This window comes from Panthera pardus, unplaced genomic scaffold (assembly GCF_024362965.1).
Source record: "Panthera pardus isolate Hobbes unplaced genomic scaffold, ASM2436296v1 HiC_scaffold_13, whole genome shotgun sequence".
Lineage (NCBI taxonomy): Eukaryota > Metazoa > Chordata > Mammalia > Carnivora > Felidae > Panthera > Panthera pardus.
Window position 1 is genome coordinate 141,810,387 of NW_026526688.1, and position 18,928 is coordinate 141,829,314.

An 18,928-nucleotide genomic window follows, 5' to 3' on the forward strand; every position below is an offset into this window, starting at 1 on the left:
AGGAGGCCAAGGCCAAGGCCAGGCTCTGCGCCGCTCTCGGAGTAATTGCCGCGGCTTCAGAGGCTGCGGGGGCGCAGCTTCCTCCGGCGGGGGGCCTTCGCGTCGGCGGCCGCGGCCGCGGGGCCTCTCCTGAGTGCCCAGGGTCACCGTCCCCGAAACCCGGCGGCGCGGCCCTTCGTCCCCCTCCCCGCCCCCAGTCCGTCTCCTCGCTCCGGTCAGCAGTCTTCTTCGCCGCCGCCTCTGCTGTTCCTCCGGCGGCCCGGCCCGGCCCGCCCGCCCCGCGTCCCCTCCGGCCGGTGCCTCTCCCCCCGGCGGGCTGCCTGCATGTCTTTGCTGCCCTCAGCCCCGCCGCCACCGCCGCCGCCGCCTCCCCCGCCGCCGCAGCACCAGCACCAGCAGCAGCCGCCCCGCCGCCGCCGCCGCCGTCGCCGCCCGGACCCCGGCGCGCTGAATGCAGGTGAGGAGGGGGCAAAGGCCCTCCGCGACCCCAGGCCCCCGCGCCTTTGCTTGCCCACCCGCCCGCGAGCCAGGTCCGGGCCCTGCCTGTCGCGGCCGCTTCCCTTCGGGGCGGGCGGGAGTGAGGCCCGCCCGTGGGTGTTTGTGTTTGCGTCTGCGGCCGCGGCTTCGGAGGGGAAGCATCTGTGGGGGCCTGGTGCGCGCGCGCGCGTGTTTGTGTGTGTGTCTGTTTCCCCTGCCGCGGGGAAATGGCTGCTGTTGCTCCTTCTGGGCCAGAGGAAGAGAATGAGGTAGAGTGTTTTTGTGCCTCCGAGTAGAATCGAGAGTGTTGGGAAGAGGAGCGCGTCCCCGGGGAAATGAGGTGGGAGAGGGACAAATGTGCGTGTGGGTGTGCGAGTTGGGACCCTGGCCGGCGGGGAGGCTGCCTGAGGACCCAGAGCGAGTGGGTGTGTGTCGGGTGTGGGGCTGACCCGTATCGCTGTCGGAGGCGGCGAAGGTTCCGGGGTGTGTGTTGGGGGTGGGGGGCGGGGGTCAGCGCCCAGGGCCCTGGACTCTGGGGGTGGATTTCGTGTGTCTGGGACCCTCGAGTGGCGTGCCTCCCCCTACCCCCATTTTGTGGCTGAGGCTCCGGTGCCTCGCAGGTGAGCGCTGCTCGGGCTTCGACCCGGCCGGGGAGGGTGAGTGTGTGTGCGGCACACGCACGGCAGCCAGGCCGGGAGAGCTGCGGGTCGGGGCCGCGCCGCTGTTCGCGGGCCCGGCAGGAAGCGCGCCGGCCTGCAGCGCGGCCTAACCGCCTCGGCGCCCGCCCGCCCGCCAGCGCGCCAGCCTCCCGCCAGCCTTCTCGGACGCCTCCCGGGACGCCGGGCCCGCGGGGGCCCAGGGCGCTGCCTCGGGCCTGGGCAGGTGAGGGTCGGAGGCGGGACGCGCGTATTACCGTCGCCTCGGCCGCCTCCGCGTCTGCTGAGGGGAGGCGAAGGCATATTTTGGCGTTCGAACTGCAAGCTCTTCCCCTAGCCGACGGTGGGACCCGAGGGAAAGTGAATCAAAGCAGTAAATCTGGTGAATACGCGGTGTCCAGATCCCTTCTCTTCATCTTTCCCTGAAGGCTGGGTGGAGGGACTAAGTGCACATTTTAAGTCTTCGTTGCCTGTTTTTTCGTGGATAAGATATATGCATCTTTTTAAGATAAGAATTTTCTTGAGAGGCGGGGGCAGAAATGGAAGCTGGCTTCCCTGTTCTGTGGTGTTGGTGAGATTGGATCGATTTTGTACGTTTGAAATTGTTTTATCCTGCCTCCTAGGGGGAAAGGCGTGTACACGCCGAGCCGAGGAGGTCGGTGAGGAAGAGGAAGTTACTGTAGCTGTCATCGTCCTATTTAGCTTATAGGCTGTTTAGGTGGGTTGTTTTCAGGGAGTTTAGCTAAGCAGTTTGCACACGTTGGAAGCACAGTACTACATTTTAGGAGATACTACTTTATTGTCTCTACTTATCTTAATTGCCAATCAAGATAGTCGCTTACAAACAAGTTTTCACTCAGTCTTCCAAACCTAGATCAAACAGCCTTTATTTGCTTACCCAGTGGGTGTTTCTGGAAGGCTGTTTTGCAGAATGGAACTATAAAGCTCAACCTGCAAAGAGGTACACAGTGCAAATTAGACCCAAATATAAATTCGTATTTGGATAATTACTTGCTGATTTATTTTACTGCACCCTCTTTTCGTTTGCAGTTAGTTAGCTCATCTAGTTAAAGCCCTATAGATAAAGTCATGATACAGATTTGATCCTCGCAGACCATGCTGTATATAATGGCCAGATAGCTCCATTTCTAAACCTGGTTTCACAAAGAAATGTTCCAGGCTGTTCACTGGGAGGGAAGAAAAGGAGTGAAGGAGAGCTGTTTTCTAAGACCATTGCAGGAAAAACAACACTTGTAGTTAAGTGGAAAAAAGGACTTGTTTTACAGACCTCAGAACTCTGGCTGTGCCCTATTTCTTAGCAGTTTGACCTTAGCAAGTTACCTAATGTGTGTCAGCCTCTGTTTTCTCATTTGTAACAAGGAGATAATACATTTATAGTAAGGTTGTCCTGGGGGTAGGATGAGAAAACTTGTTTGGCACATAGTAGATGCTTAGTTAAATATTCTTCTTCCTGCAGCCCTGATTGTGGGCATTGAAACACATATTTAAGTACAAATACCCGTTTGGTAACTGAGAACAATATTATGTAACTGTAAGTTAAAAAATCACAATAGAACATTTCGGAGTCCTTCGATATACATAAGGTATATATAAACAACTCTTGATGTTGTATTTTGTCTTTTTCCTAGAAATAAGGCTATCATTAAAGTAGCCTACTACATTAGTTTATAGAGGCTATCTAGTCATACTTTTTTTTCCCTAGTATTTTTGAATAGGCCATCGCAGTTTCTTTACTTTTTATGAATTCTTACTATGTAGCCCTGGAAATAGTGCCTTAAGCTGTATACAGCACATACATGCTCCCATACAGTCAAGCATTAAAATGGATCAAGGAATCAGAGTTTACCTTTATACAAAAGTGTAAGTGCCAAAAAAATTGCTGTGTAATTCTTTTAGTTCATGTTGACTGATTTGGTAAACAAAACCCTCTTGGAATATTTTCCTGAATAGCTTAAGGAAAAATCCTCAATCAACTTTCAATAGTTTTCCATTTTTATTATTTTGTTTGGAGTCGTAAATGTGTTTTTCATTTCATTTTAATTGTATTTTGGTGGGAAAAAATGATTTGCAATTTAAGGTAAAGGCAATGGAGAAGTTGAAAGGATTTTTTTTTTCTTTTTTTTTTCTGGTGAGGGCAGGGTGAAGAGGATGTTGAGAGAAGTTTCATTGGTTTAAGTTTGTAATATCTATTTACTAATGCAGGGCTCCCAGTTAGGCCTTATTTATATTTATATCAGCAATGCTAAGGTTAAAAAACAAACAAACAAACTAGTATAGTTCCAAAATTTCGACACTTTTGTGAAGGAGAGTAGAATGCAAAATATCATGGTTTTGTTAAAGTGTGTCTTATGGTTGTGTGTGCATTTACAATGAACAGAATTAATCTGCCATATGGTTATATTTAAAGGAAGAATTAGGGGCGCCTGGGTGGCTCGGTAGGTTAAGTGTCCGACTTCGGCTCAGGTCATGATCTCACGGTTCATGAGGTCCGGCTCTGTGCTGACGGCTCAGAGCCTGGAGCCTGTTTCAGATTCTGTGTCTCCCTCTCTCTCTGCTCCTCCCCTGTTCATGCTCTGTCTCTCTCTGTCTCAAAAATAAATAAATGTTAAAAAAAAAAATTAAAAAATAAATAAATAAAGGAAGAATTAATTCTTCCTTAAGGATTATGAATGATAATAAAATGAGTAAATATACTAAAACTACAATTTTTAATACTTTAAAAACAATGAAATAGAAATTAATTTTGTCCTTAACTAGGGCAAACATTTGATATTACAAATTAAACATTATGAATTACAGTGTTTTAAAACACTTCATAATTTTTTTATTTGTGAAAATTGAGGAAAACCTTTTTTGTTTTGGCTTTTATATTTTTAACGTTTTAAAATTTATCTATTAGATTTGAATCAGTTAACATACAGTATAGTATTGGTTTCAGGAGTAGAATTTAGTGATTCATCACTTACATATAACACCCAGTGCTCATCCTGACCAGTGCCCTCTTTAATGCCCATCACCCATTTAGCCCATTCCCCCAGCAACCTCCCCTCAAGCAACCCTCAGTTTCTTCTCTTTTAGAGTCTCTTATCGTTTGTCTCCCTCTCTGTTTTTATCTTATTTTTTCTTCCCTTCTCCTATGTTCATTTGTTGTGAGGAAAACATTTCTTGGTAATCGTGAAAGTACTGAATATTAAGTCATGTGGACAGTAAAATTTATTAACAGTGGAACTGCTCATTCTATCGTTGTTTAAAGTAATTATGTTACAACAAAACCAAGGTGGAAAATTGTTTTAAAATTTAATGTTACTTCAATGGGCTTTTAAACAGTCTTTCCAAAACATCCCTTATAAATGTCTTTAATTAGGGGGAATTGAAATACTTAAACTTGTGCACATATTACTTTGGATAATGTTAAGTAGAGTAATAAATACACCAGAATTTCAGTGGCTTCACACATGTAAGTTTGTATTTTGCTCACGTGTAACAGTTCTGTGCAGGTGCTCCTGGTTAGCAGACTTGTTGCTTTCCTCTGTGTGGTATTTGAGGGACCCTGACTCCTTATGTCTATGTATGGTTCCACCATTCTTTAGGGCCTTGGAGCCCTGCATGTTGCTTACTGGCCTTTTAAGAACTCCCAGACTTAAAGTGACCAACATCTGCCCACATTTGATTGGTGAGAAGTTGTCACAGAGCCTTATTGGAATGCAAGGGAGATGGGAATGTAGTCCCCAGATGGTGGACAGCTTGGGGCATTTCATGATGTTGTTTTAGATGGTAGCATATATTTATGAAATTCTGTCAAAAAGGTGAGTTATAATACTTAAAAATTGCTTTCCATCTTCAAAGAGTAAAATTGGGCCCGGTGGGGTGAGAAGGAAGGAGTTAAAGCCACAAGAGGAGGAAGAGCTCTTTTCTGTGAGGACTTTGAATGACAAGTGAAATCATGCTATTTAAAGAGAGAAATTTCACAGAGAACATAACAATTGGATTTTATAACCTTTAGTAGGTCTCTCCTTTACTGTCTAGTTATCTACTCTCATTGTGGTCTACTGGGTTCTGGCTGTTGGAGCTTTTTTCTCTTTGTACTTTGAAATCCATTGAATTTCAGTTTCTGGGTTATAGTTTCTTGGCAAACAGTTTTGAATTTTTACTTTCTATTAGGATAAAATATTATTTTTAACTTTAAGGAAATTTTGTGGACCTTACTATGTTTTACTGTTTGCTGTTGCAGTTTTTGTAATTCTAAAGTCATCTTAATATATGTGAGACTTCACCCTGAAAGAACAATAAAATCATCAAATAAACAACAAAGGTTTAATTATTAACTTTGTGCTCATGTTTCATGATGAAGATATTACAATTTTCTTTGATTAACTGCACTAACACTGAGCCTGTTAAGGGAATTTTATCTCTGGACAACTTTAATTTTAATTGAATTACAAGTTACTCTTTCATTACTTAGGATTATTGTAATGTGAAAGCTTAGTGCTGTGTTCTCCTTCACTTATTTTTATTTTGAACAGTTTGGTTAGGGATCTATAGGAGTTTTATCTATCTATCTATCTATCTATCTATATCTATGTTCCCCAAAAGGAAGACTTTTGAGTAGTCTTGTTAACTTCTCCCTGGTACATATTTTTAACATTTTGCATTTTGAAAATTTAAGCCCTTATTTGAGGGCCCATTCTGTATCCATTATTATACTTGATTCTAAAGAGAAGTATGAAAGAACTAGAAGAAACCCTTGCAAAACTTGTAAGTTATGAGTAAAGGAGATAAAACATATGATTTAGTTATTTCAAAACATTTAATGAACAAGCCCAAGTCACTACAGTATAAACTGTTGCAGACATTCTGTGAAGGAGTAACATGAAATGGAATGGTGGGTGGGTCAGGGACTACTTAAATTGAGAGAATTTTTTTGGTAACAGCTTTTTTGAAATAGAATTCATTTACCATAGAAATAGCCCATTTAAATAACTAGTAGTGTATAGTATATTCACAGTAGTGCAGCCATCACCACAGTTTTAGAACATTTTAATCACCTGAAATACAAATCCTGTATCCTTTACCCCCCCCCCCCCCCCCCGCCATTCTCCCATATGCTTACTTCTAGGCAATCACTGATCTGCTTTCTGACTATATTCGCCTATTCTGAACATTTCATACAAATGTAACTGTAGTGTAATATGTGGTCTTTTATTTATTTTTTTAACGTTTATTTATTTTTGAGACAGAGAGAGACAGAGCATGAATGGGGGAGGGGCAGAGAGAGAGGGAGACACAGAATCGGAGGCAGGCTCCAGGCTCTGAGCCATCAGCCCCGAGCCCGATGCGGGGCTCGAACTCACGGACCGCGAGATCGTGACCTGAGCTGAATTCGGAGGCTTAACCGACTGAGCCACCCAGATGCCCCAGTATGTGGTCTTTTATTACAGGCTTGTTTCACTTTGTTTTCAAGGTTTCATTCATGTTATAGTACTCATTCTTTTTATGGTTGCATAATATACCTTCATATGGATAAATACTACATTTTGTTTATCAGCTAATGGACATTTGGTTTGTTTTTACTTTTTGGCTATTATATAAGTAATTCAGGTATGAACTTCATATACAAGTTTTTGTGTACATAGTTTTTAGCCCTCTTGAATATATGCCAAGGAGTGGAATTGCTGGATCATATTGTACTTCTGTGTTTGCTTGTTTTTAATTTTTTTAAAAATGTTTATTTTGGTAAAGAGCACAACAAGCAGGGGAGGAGCAGAGAGAGAGAATCCCAGCAGGAACCGTGTTGTCAGCACAGAGCCTGATGCCAGGCTGGAATTCACAAACTATGAGATCATGACCTGAGCCAAAATTAAGAGTCGGATGCTTAACCAACTGAGCCAATCAGGCACCCCTTGTTTTTTTTTTAAATTTTACTTTTTAAGTAATCTGTACACTCAGTGTGGGGCTCGAACTCACAACCCCGAAATAAAAAGTTGCATGCTCCACTAACCAAGCCAGCCAGGCACCCCATGGTGCCTTTATGTTTAAACTTTTGAGGAACTTCTGTTTTCCAAAGCACCCTTAATGTTTCACATCCCTACCAGCAGTGTAGGAGGGCTCCAGTTTCTCCACATTCTTGCCAACGTTTGTTATATCTGTCTTTTTGATCATAGCTTTCCTAGTGGGTGTTAAGTAGTATTTCGTTGTGGTTTTGATTTGCATTTCCCTAAGGATGCTGTGTCTTTTCATTTGCTTATTGGCCATTTGTATAGCTCTACCTATCATCTATCATTTATCTATGTACTTATATTTGAGAGATGTGTATTCAAATCCTTTGCACATTTTTAAATTGTTATTTATCTTTTGATCACTGAGTTGTAAGAGTCCTTTGTATGTGTAGAAAGCAGTCCTTTATCACATACATGATTTGCAAAAATTTCCCCCATTCAGTGAGTTGTCTTTTCAGTTTCCTGATGATGTCTTTTGAAGAAAAAAATTTTTAAGTTTTGATGAAGTCTAATCTAAGTTTTTGTTGCTTGTGTTTTTGGTGTCCTATCTAAAAAACCATTTACTAATCTGAGGTCATGGAGATTTATCCTTCTGTTTTGTCCTAGGAGTTTTTTTTAGTTTCGGCACTTACATTTGATTTTTGATCCATTTTGAGTTGATTTCTGCATATGACCTGATGTAGGGAGTCTAACGTGGATATCCAGTTGTCCCGGTACCATTTTTTTGCCCATTTAATTGTCTTGTTATTCCTCTCAGATCAGTTAACTATAAACATGAGGGTTTATTTCTGGACTTAAAATTTTATTCCGTTGATCTGTTTGATTTTCCTTATACCAAAGTACTGTCTTGACTGCTATATCTTTGTTATTGGAAAGTGTGAGTCCTCCAACTTTGTTCTTTTTCAAGTTTGTTTTGGCTATTTGGGGTGTCCTTTATTTCCATATGAATTTCAGAATCTCCTTGTCAATTTCTATAAAGAAGTCAGCTGGAATTTTGACGGAATCTTGTCAAATCTGTAGATCGATTTGGGGAGCATTGCCTTAACAGTACTGTCTTCCTGTTCACAAACATGACATCTTTCCATTTATTTAGATCTACTTTGATTTCTTTCAATAATATTTTGCAGTTTTTAGAGTCTAGGTTTTATACTTATTTTGCTGCCTTTATTCCTGAATATTTTGTTCTTTTAGATGCTGTTGTAAATGTAAATGTTTTATCTTTGGGTTCATTGCAAGTATATAAAAATACAATTGATTTTTGTCTATTGATCTTGTATCTTGTAACCTTGCTGAACTTAATAGGTCTAATACTGTTTTAGTTCATTACATAGGATTTTCTGTATAACAAAGGTCATATCACCTGTAGAGATAGTTTTTACTTCTTTTTTAATCTGGATGTGTTTTGTTTCATTTTCTTGTCTAATTATCTCGGCTGAAACCTCCAGGACCTTGTTGAAAAGAAGTGTCAAGAACAGATACCTTGTCTTGTTCCTGATCTTGGGGGAGAGCATTCAGTCTTCCACTATTAAGTATGGTGTTAGCTGTGAGGTTTTAATAGATGCTCTTTGCTAGGTTGAGGAAGTTCTGTAACTAGTTTGTTGAATGTTTTTCTCATGAAGGGATCTTGGGGCATTAGGGTTGTTTTCGAGGGAAATACGGAATACAAAAGTGAAGATACTGTGTCCAGTAATGAGGGCCTAGCTTTCCCTACCCTCTTTTTCCTTCTTCCTTATTTCCTCCCCTCCCTACTCCTTTATGTTCTCTAATGTTTTCCCATTGACCCATTTGCACACTTGGAGGGTTCTTAATCCTTTTCTGAAGATTTTCTGAATAACTTACATCCTTGAGGAGCAGTGGAGAATATTGTTTCTTTTGAAAAACATTCAGTAAAAATGGGATGTTTTCCCGTGATTACATTAATAGCTAGTTTGGTGGGGGATACAAGAAGCAGAGAGAATACTGAATCATAAATGAAGAACTAATCATAGAATTAAAAAGATGGGAATAAACTTTTGTGATATCAAGGGTATGGTGTTTTTTGTTTTTAAGTTTAAGAGAGAGCGAGCATCCCAAGCAGGCTCTATTTTGTCAGCACAGAGCCTGACATGGGGCTTGAACTCACGAACTGCCAGATCACGACCTGAGTCGAAATCGAGAGTTGGATGCTTAACCGACTGAGGCACTCCAGCATCCCAAGGGTATGGTTAATGAAGAATTCCATGTTTACTTTGAACCTGGTTGTTACCAGACTTTTCCCCCAAATATTTCAGCATGAATATTTTTGTTTTTGTAAGTTTTCTAAAAAACTTGATAGCTTTCTTAGGAAATTTTACTCTGCAAAGTAAGGTTATGTTTCAGTTGATGTGATTACCCTTTCATTTTTGGAACTTTAATTGTATTTATATGCAGTTAAATTCTGATTCGGTAAACACTTTTTATTTTATCTATTTAGTTTAAAATTTTAATGTTTATTTATTTTTGAGAGAGAGAGAGTGCAAGCTAGCAGGGGAGGGACAGAGAGAGAGACAGAGACAGACAGAATCTGAAGCAGGCTCCAGGCTCTGAGCTGTCAGCACAGAGCCCAACATGGAGCTCGAACTCACAAGCCATGAGATCATGGCCTGAGCTGAAGTTGGCCGCTTAAGCACCTGAGCCACCCAGGTGCCCCTCAATAAGTATTTTTTAAAAATGTTATTTCTCTGCATGTTATAAGTCTCAGAAGTTAAGTAACTTTGGGTTTAGCCAAGAATCTTCCTGTTTACAAGTCAGAATTGCAAAGTGGTGATAGATTTTTTGTTTTGTATTCTCTTTTGTAGTAGGATACATTTCATTTTTTTAGATCATGTTAAAATCTCATTGTAGATAAAAATTTATTTTTAAGTTTTTTGAAGAAATAAGTGGTTTACTTTGTTGTGAGAGACTCATCATTCATACTGAATAGATACCAGGTGATTTGAGGCTGTTAATATGTATTTATTAATAATAGAAATTGGTGACACCAAGTTATAGCACTTTATCTTTTATCTTTTTCCCCCAAATTACTTAGAGTCTCTAAATGAGTAGTGTAGATCAGAGTTCTATAATACTAGTAACTATTAAGAGAATAGAACTAAATTTAGGGTATACCAACTGTAAATGTCTCTTTATACAAAGACTTTCTTGAGATCTTTATATATTTATGGCTGTGTGACCATAATGCTTATATTTAAAGAAAAACCAAAAAAACTGGCATGAATATGTTCTGTTATAGGTTCATATTATTAGTTCAGTCTTCTGCAACTTATGAAATAATCTATTGTGAATAATGTACCAAATGATAATGTTGAAACAGTGTAAAAATTTTAATCACTTTAAAGTAACTAACTAATAAATAAGAAGCTTCTACTGGCTATCAGCTATTGTATTCAGGGTTCTGGGTAATAGAAAGTTTGGAATAGTCTCTTCTAGGAAATGGAACAGATATTTATTGAGCTACTGAGTACTAAGGTTTGTGAAAGCCATCCGCTTCCCTTTAAGTGTGTCATCTAAATTCGTTTTCATGAAAATTCTGTGTATTAGAGTATGATTCTTATTCTACAGGTGGTTAATAATGTGAACCCTTGGATCCTTTACTTCCTAGCTCTTGGGAAACTTACTTCTCCATGCTTCAGTTTTGTCATCTGTAATGAGGAGATAATAATAGCTCTTATCTTACAGGGTTGTGAGAATTAAATCAAGTAATACCTATAAAATTTTTTTTAATGTTTATTTACTTTTGAAGGAGAGAGAGAAAGAGTGTGAGCAAGGGAGGGGCAGAGAGAGAGGGAGACACAGAATCCGAAGCAGGCTCCAGGCTCTGAGCTCTCAGCACAGAGCCCAATGTAGGGCTTGAACCCACAAACCGTGAGATCATGACCTGAGCCTAAGTTGGATGCTTTACTGACTGAGCCACCCAGGCTCCCCCCACCAAGTAATACCTATAAAGTGCTTAGAATAGTATGTGGCACATCTGTAGTAACAAAACAAAACTAAAAACAATATATGTTAGCCATTACTGTTTTTTTTTTTTTAATCGGGAGCTATACAAGTTAAATAACTTGACTCCAAAATGCTCCAAAATAAAATTCCTCTTTTATTACTTACACATATAAGGGATTTACGTAAGCAATTTACGCCCAGATGAATAGTGAGTATAAGCAGAATATGCTAACTGACAAAAACCATTAAGTGCTATAACATACAGAGTACATATGGGTTGGTAATCTACAGGGATAAGGAGGAGATAGAAGTTGATCTCACCTTTATGGCTAGGATAAGGAAGGAAAGGAAAATGTAGTAGAACACTGCAGCATCCATTTTTGTTCCTTTAACTTCTATTCCTTTGTATACATCATCACTAGAGAAATCCTTGAAAAATTCATTTGACATTGCTTAAATCCCGTTCCTAAAATCCTTTAGTAATAGTAATAGTTACTATTTTTTGGTTGCATACTATGTGCTATGGGCCTTATATAGTGAATATCTTGGCTTTGTGGGTCACATTAAGATCTCTGTCCTATATTCTTTTTTTTTTTTCGTCGTACTTCTTTATTCTTTCAACAGTCCTTTAAAAATGTAAAACCATTTACTGCTGGCAAACCAAGCTGTAGTTTGCTGACCTCTCTGCTGGGAGATTTACATGATTTCTTGTTAGAATCTTGGCAAAATTGATATTATTAATCCTTATTTTACAGTTGAGGAAACTGAAGCTTAGAGAGGCAAATTTGATGAAATTCATTTAGCAAGGAAATGACAGAGCTCAAATTCAGATTTAGGTCACTGGAATTCCTAAACCTGTGTGCTTTCCAGGATATCCTGCTGCTGCTTATTTCTTTTAGAAGAAAGTGGAGATTTCATAGAATTATATGTAAGACCCATTATGATCTTATCCTTGTGTACTTCTCCAGTTTTATCATTTATTACTCCTCTCTCCTGAACATATTCCCTAGACTTGCCATGTTGAGTGACTGATAGCCCAGTTTATGGTTTGCATGTGCCTATAGTATCGTACACTTTATGGCTTTTTTGATAATTCACCTTAGATAGTTTCTACTCTAGGAAACCTTGCCTGATGATTGTTCTAGTCCTTGCTTTTAGGCCCTTTCTGTGCTTCCGTAGCATCCTGTGCATTCCTTTTTCATAATATTTACTGGGTTGTCTTGTATTTACCTGGTTTCTGTTTCTACTTTTCTATTAAACTGTGAGTTTTTAAGGGCAGAAATACTTCACTTTGTAGCCCATGTGTTTATAAGGGTTAAATTCCTCCTACCATGTATCAGTGTACTGAGTGTTTAGTATATATTAGGGGCTTAGTAACTGTTTACTAAATAAATGAATAATGGCATTGCAAATGTAGAAATTACATCAACAAATACATAGTAGCAGAAAGACAAGTCCAGGTTCAAGTAGGAAAGAGAAATTTAGTTAATTTCTGGTTAATTTTCCTAGCTTCAGTAGAAACAAGGAGGCTGATAAGGCAAATTGGAACATGATTATTAGGGAGGGGTTTGAATGCCTAGGTAAGGAATTTTAGTTTTATCCTAGGTTCAACTCTGGAGCAACCAAGTGGTTTTTACATCTGTAAATTGAGATTCTCTTATTAATGACTGAATTTTGTTATAACGTTGTTTTAGATAATACTTCTAGGGCATAGCTATATATTACTTTTGATTACTCATAATTATTAATACCACTGTTAAACACATTCAGAGCATTGGGTGTTTTGAGCAGGTTGGTGGCAGGTTGAAATTATTTAAGAAATTATCTGGTTGAGGTATGCAGAATCATTTGAAGTCAGAATGGGAGGAGGAAGGCTCTTTTTTAAAAGAGTTAAAATGCAAAGTGATTAAGTCAAGAAATAGATCTGTGTCAGTTGGGATAACTAGAGCTTTTAATAAAATGACACTGGTGATTGAATATGAAGGAAGAAGTCAGATGACTGAGAAATCAGAAGGAGGAGACAATTCGGGGAAGAAAATTATGAATTCAGTGTTAGACAAATTGATTAAAATTGGAATGATTTCTATTTTTGCCTGGATTTAGGCCCTAATTGCTTTATGCCTGAGTAATATTGTTGTCCCTTTCTGCCTCTAATGGATGAGTGGTATATTTGGATACGGGTGGATGTTGGTGGTATGGACCCTTTTGCAGAAGGCTGTAGAGCCTTTTTAGAACAATGATTTTAAGCGAATAAAAGAAAATAAGATGAAAAAGGAACATGTTATATTAAAATACTAAAATATATAAAAACATTTGTGATATTAATATTGTGCCTTTTTGTCAATACATTTAAATTACAAGATCTAAATAACTACTATAATTTTGAATTAGTGATATATATAGGTGATATTTTGAGATATTTGTAATAACTAATAACTTACGTTAGTGACCAAAATTACAGGTACTGCTAATATCATGGTAGGTGTTTTAGCTCTAATTGAAAGAGGTACTAAATTTTCATTAGAGATGAGTGGAAGTGGTGATGTAATTTCTTTTCCAGACACCAGGTTAGTAATCTTTGCTTGTATTATGTTCTGGTTTCAAGCTATTTGTGTATTTTTGTCATAGTACTATGCTATTTTTTTTTTTTCAGGTGGCAACATTTTTTCATGTCTGCTTTTGGAAATAATATGTGCTCCCTAGATAAAAAAATGATATTGAAGACCATAATTTCCTGGTCATCTTATCTCATGGGAGATCAAAGACTGTTGGTAGTATGAACTGTTTTCTGTTTCTAGGCAATATGTACAATATATAACCACATAAACGTCCATAACTTACATGATTTTTAAATTTGCGTTCTGATTTAACAATGTATTGCCATTTTTTTGATCAGTAGATCTGCCCCATGCTTTTAAAAAAAATACAGCATTTTTAAAAAAGTGAGATATCACCATATTGCAAAAATCACTATTTTACAGTGTATACTTCAGTGGTCTTAGTATTTTCACTGTGTTGTGAACCACCACTGCTGTCTAATTTCAAAACATTTCCATCACCCTCAGAAGAAAACCTTATCCCTGTTAGCTATTCCTGTTTTCCTATTTCTTCATCTGTTGGCAATTACTAGTCTGCTTTTTCTCTTATGGATTTGCTAGGCATTAAATGTAAATGGAATCATACAATATGTGAATTTTTGTGTCTGGCTTCTTTCACTTAGTGTAATGTTTTAAAGATGATTTCATGTTGTAGCATGTACTAGTACTTCATTATTTAAAAAAAAAATTTTTTTAAATGTTTATTTTTGAGAGAGAGAGAGAGAGACAGAGACAGAGTGTGAGCATGGGAAGGGCAGAGAGAGAGGGAGACACAGAGTCTGAAGCAGGCTCCAGACTCTGAGCTGGCAGCACAGAGCCTGATGAGGGACTTGAACCCACGAACTGTGAGATCATGACCTGAGCCTAAGCCAGACGCTTAACCGACTGAGCCACCCAGGCGCCCAGTACTTCATTACTTTTTACGGCTGAATAATATGCTGTTATATGGGCATATCATATTTGGCTCGTTCATCTATCAACTGATAGACATTTGGGTTGTTTCCACTATTATATTATATTTATATTATATTATATTATATTATATTATATTATATTATATTATATTATATTATATTATTTCAACTATTATAAATAATTCTGCTCTAAGCATTTATTAACATATTTTTGTGTGGACATAGGTTTTCACTTCTCTTGGGTATATACCTAAGGGTGGAGTTACTGGATCACATGGCAGTTTGATTTTAATTTTTTGAAGACTGACAAACTTTTTCACAGCAGCTGTGTCATTTTACGTTTCCACACATTATGCTTTCTGATGGATGAATTGTAATCCATTTTATTGATGTGCTATAATTCAGTCCCCTACTGGTAAATTAATTGATTTCCTTATTTTTGATAATTAACACTAATGCAGAGAAAAGACACATAAATGTACCTTCACACTTTTTTAAAGGATAAATTTCTAGAAGTGAACTTGCTGGATTACAATGATTACACATTTAAAATTTTGAAATATCTTGTTGGGTTACCTTTTAGAGATGTATAAAATTATATTCCCATCAGTTGTGTAATGGGATGCCTGTTTCCCCAAACTCTTATTCATGTTATTAATCTTTGCTATTCTAATAATAAAGTCATACACTTTTAAAAAAAATTTTATATTTCCGTTTACCTTTCTTTTGGCCAATCTTTTGTGATTTGCCTGATTATGACCTTTACTTCCAATTTTTCTGTTGGGGTGTTGACATTTTTTTCTTATTGATTTGTAAAAGCTGTTTATATTTTAGAAACATTGCCTCATTATCCATTATAAATGTTAGAGATTTTGCTCCAGTTTCCTCTTGATCTTTTGACTTTATGACTTAGCTCTTTGCCTTACAGACATTAGATTTTTTTTATATTGTTTAATCTGCCGTTTTTTAATAGTCTTTACTTTGTTTAGAAAAGTCTTCTGCACTCCAAGATTCTAAGATTATTCTGCATTTCCCTGCAGAAATGTTTTATTTATTTATTTATTCCTCTGTAAATGTTTAAAATTAAATTTGTCATGTTTTAGTAGAGGAATCTTGGATTTTGTGGTTGGAGTCATCCATATTCAGATTTCAGTCTAGTCACTTACTCAGTGAGGTGTTGGATGTTTCACAACTTCTCTGTACTTCAGCTTTCTCATAGGCAAAATGGGAATTAATATGTAGTTTTAATTTTAGTAAAATTAAATGTGATAATGTGTGCAAATAGTCTAGCACAGTATCTGGACACAAACTGGCATTCAGTGCATGTTTTCTTATCTCTCCCACTCAAGTCTATCTTCTTCAGCCTATTTATAATCTGATTCAGAAGATGAGGGAAAAGTTTCAAGAAGTAGAGGGTGGTCCTCAGTTTGTAAAACCAGAGAAATCATATAGGATGAGCTGACTGAAAAGAGGGTTGAAAATTGATTTAGTAATTTTGAGGTCATTTTAATAAAGAACATTTTTCATTTGAGTGATGAGAGACAGCCATATTTTAATAGAATGAAGGCTAAAGCCATTCAACATACACTAAGGATGATTAAGAGTGTATGCGTTATCCTCATTATATGTTTGAGAAATAGTTGTAACTCTTCTTGTTTCTTTCATTGTTAGAATGCTGGTAAGAGGACAGGGATAGCAATACTAATACATATATAGTATATATAAATTGTAGACAAATTTACACCATTTTTACTATTAGTTGGAATTACAGTACTTGTAGCACATTTCACAGTGAGTTCATCAAACCAGTCAAGAACTACCTCTCTATTTGGATTTTATCCTTAGTACCCCTTTTTGGAATTTACACACATTCTTTCATTACAGTTATTTGTAGGGACGCCTGGGTGGCTCAGTTGGTTAAGTGTCCAACTTCTGCTCAGGCCATGATCTCATGGCTCAGGAGTTTGAGCCCCGCATCGGGCTCTGTGCTGACAGCTCAGAGCCTGGAGCCTGCTTCGGATTCTGTGTCTCCCTCTCTCTCTGCCTCTCTCTGTCTCTCAAATGTAAGTAAACATTTAAAAAATTATAGTTATTTGTAAACAATGTTATATATCCTTTGTGCAGTGCAACTTTAAGTGCATTTTAGAAACAGATGGGAAATAAATGTTTACAATACAGTAATCATTGTTTACATTTTCCTCATCTTTCCTAGACTATAAGATTTTTAGGGCAATGAACACAGTCCTAATAATTAAAAATAATGGATTTTTGACAGTTGTTTATAATGCAGGAGTTTTGACAAATGTTTATAAAGCATTATAAACTGTATTTTTTTCCTATAAAACAGCTTCAAAATAAAGTTTTAAAAAATTGCTAATAGGGGCGCCTGGGTGGCACAGTCGGTTAAGCGTCCGACTTCAGCCAGGTCACCATCTCGCGGTCCGTGAGTTCGAGCCCCGTGTCAGGCTCTGGGCTGATGGCTCGGAGCCTGGAGCCTGTTTCCGATTCTGTGTTTCCCTCTCTCTCTGCCCCTCCCCCGTTCATGCTCTGTCTCTCTCTGTCCCAAAAATAAATAAAAAACGTTGAAAAAAAAGATTAAAAAAAAATTGCTAATAAAAATGTTCATTTAGATTTTTCTCGAATGGAGAAATAATAGGTGTGCATTATGTGTAATTGGGTTTTAGAAAGTGGTTATCAAATTCTATTCCTTGACTCTGGGGTAACTGCCTGTTCCTAGTATGTTGCAAGTATATGGTCCTCATTTTGTTAGTCTCAAAACAAGAAGGAAATTCTGTATTGGTTAGCTTAGGAGGAAGGTAATGAGTTTAAGTAACAAAACAGGAAATTTGTTTCTCTGTGACCTTTAATGAGTTTGTGAGGTTGGCATTTTGACTACAGGATTGAAATTCAGAAGAGTTTTATATTTAGTTTGCTTTGTTGCTTTTGCAGTTATCTACTTGTCAAGGAGAAAAGTAGGAATCCAAGTAAATGCTACCTTTGTGGGGAAATGATGAACAATACTCTTCCTTCTGCTGACAAAATCTGGGTATCTGTATTTTATAATGGCTGGTTTTTGCTTTTACATAGGGAGGGCCAAAGTATCCTTTCCTGGAATCAAGCTTGACTCAAAGCCTTTGTAAGTTCTCTTATTTTTTATCCTTTTAAGCAACTATTTTAGGAACTGTTTTAAAGCTGACACCCCTTCCCTTCCAACCTTTTCCGCTCAGTACAAAGCACCACTTTCTTGGCAGTAATTTATATGAGTGGAGTGGGTACTCTCCTTAGGCATTTTTTCCTGCCAAAAAGTTAAGGATTAGCTCTATTGTTTGATGCTATCTGTTTTGGATCAATGTGAGTCAGCGTTGGCCCTGCCTTTTAAATTCTTTCATAATAAGGTGCTGGCACTTTGGAACCCTTTCCTTGATGGAGCTTTTCTTTGTGCCTTATCAAGTTTTAGAGTTTGGTTACTAAGGCTTTTCTGTTTTATTCCACTATTTTTAATGGATTCTTGTATTTACATATGGCTTTTCTAAATTATACACCCTGGTTCTCAGATACGTTAAACTAGTTTTAACACCTTTAAGTGTGTATCTTGCTGAGCATATCTAATGACGAAGCTTTGTGTTATTTGATTCAGGTCAAAAGTGTGAGATAGTTTGATTACTCCCAGACTTTCATTGTTAGTCAAGATTTAATTAAGTTATTTTCTAAAGAAATAGAAAAGCTAAAATAATTAGAAGAGCTATTCAATATGAAGAGACATTCATTAGTTAAATTTTTATCGATACTATCAGGTTTAGTTTTCTAGTAACAGAAACCAGTTTCTTGAATTAGTGTTTATATTTTCTTGATGCAATGCAGCATTCTTAGTTCTACACAGATAATTTTTGGTTACATACACTCAAGACATTACATTTGTGAAATATTAAATTCTTTGGTTTTATATACCACTAGAGAGGCAGAGCCTGATATTGGAAGGTAGGAGAAGGAAAAAGGTGATTTTATTTCCTATGAAGTATTAGAATGTTACTTGAGGCTTCCCCCACCCCCCACTTTTAAACATGTTGGCTGAGTACAGTTTTTCTAATGGATTGGTCAACTTTGATAAGAACTCTCAATCGTTGATATGCTTACTTTTTAACAATGTGGCTTATCTAGGTGATCTATAATCTTTTTACAGATTACAGATGCCCTTGCATCTTGTCTCAGAGTCTGAACATATTTACTCTTGACTTTGTTTTTAGCAGCAAACATGTTTTCATTTCTGGTAGGTTTGAAGACACAGACTGTGTTGTGGATTCTTGTTTACT

General features: G+C 38.1%; 1 protein-coding gene across 4 annotated transcripts in view; it reads left to right on the forward strand.

Annotated features, from left to right (window-relative positions):
* The first annotated feature begins 250 nt into the window (after positions 1-250).
* CNOT6L (CCR4-NOT transcription complex subunit 6 like) overlaps positions 251-18,928 on the forward strand; it is a 120,400-nt gene continuing 101,722 nt past the window's right edge. The window contains exon 1 of one of the 4 annotated variants that reach the window (XM_019466739.2): positions 251-457. Coding sequence is in view for 3 of the 4 variants with exons in the window: in XM_019466749.2 (XP_019322294.1) it covers positions 742-746 (5 nt within the window). In the remaining variant the exon portion in view is untranslated. Of the gene's footprint in view, positions 458-612; positions 818-18,928 lie in introns of those variants that run through there. The other 3 variants (XM_019466749.2, XM_019466723.2, XM_019466731.2) reach the window with 3 other exon arrangements.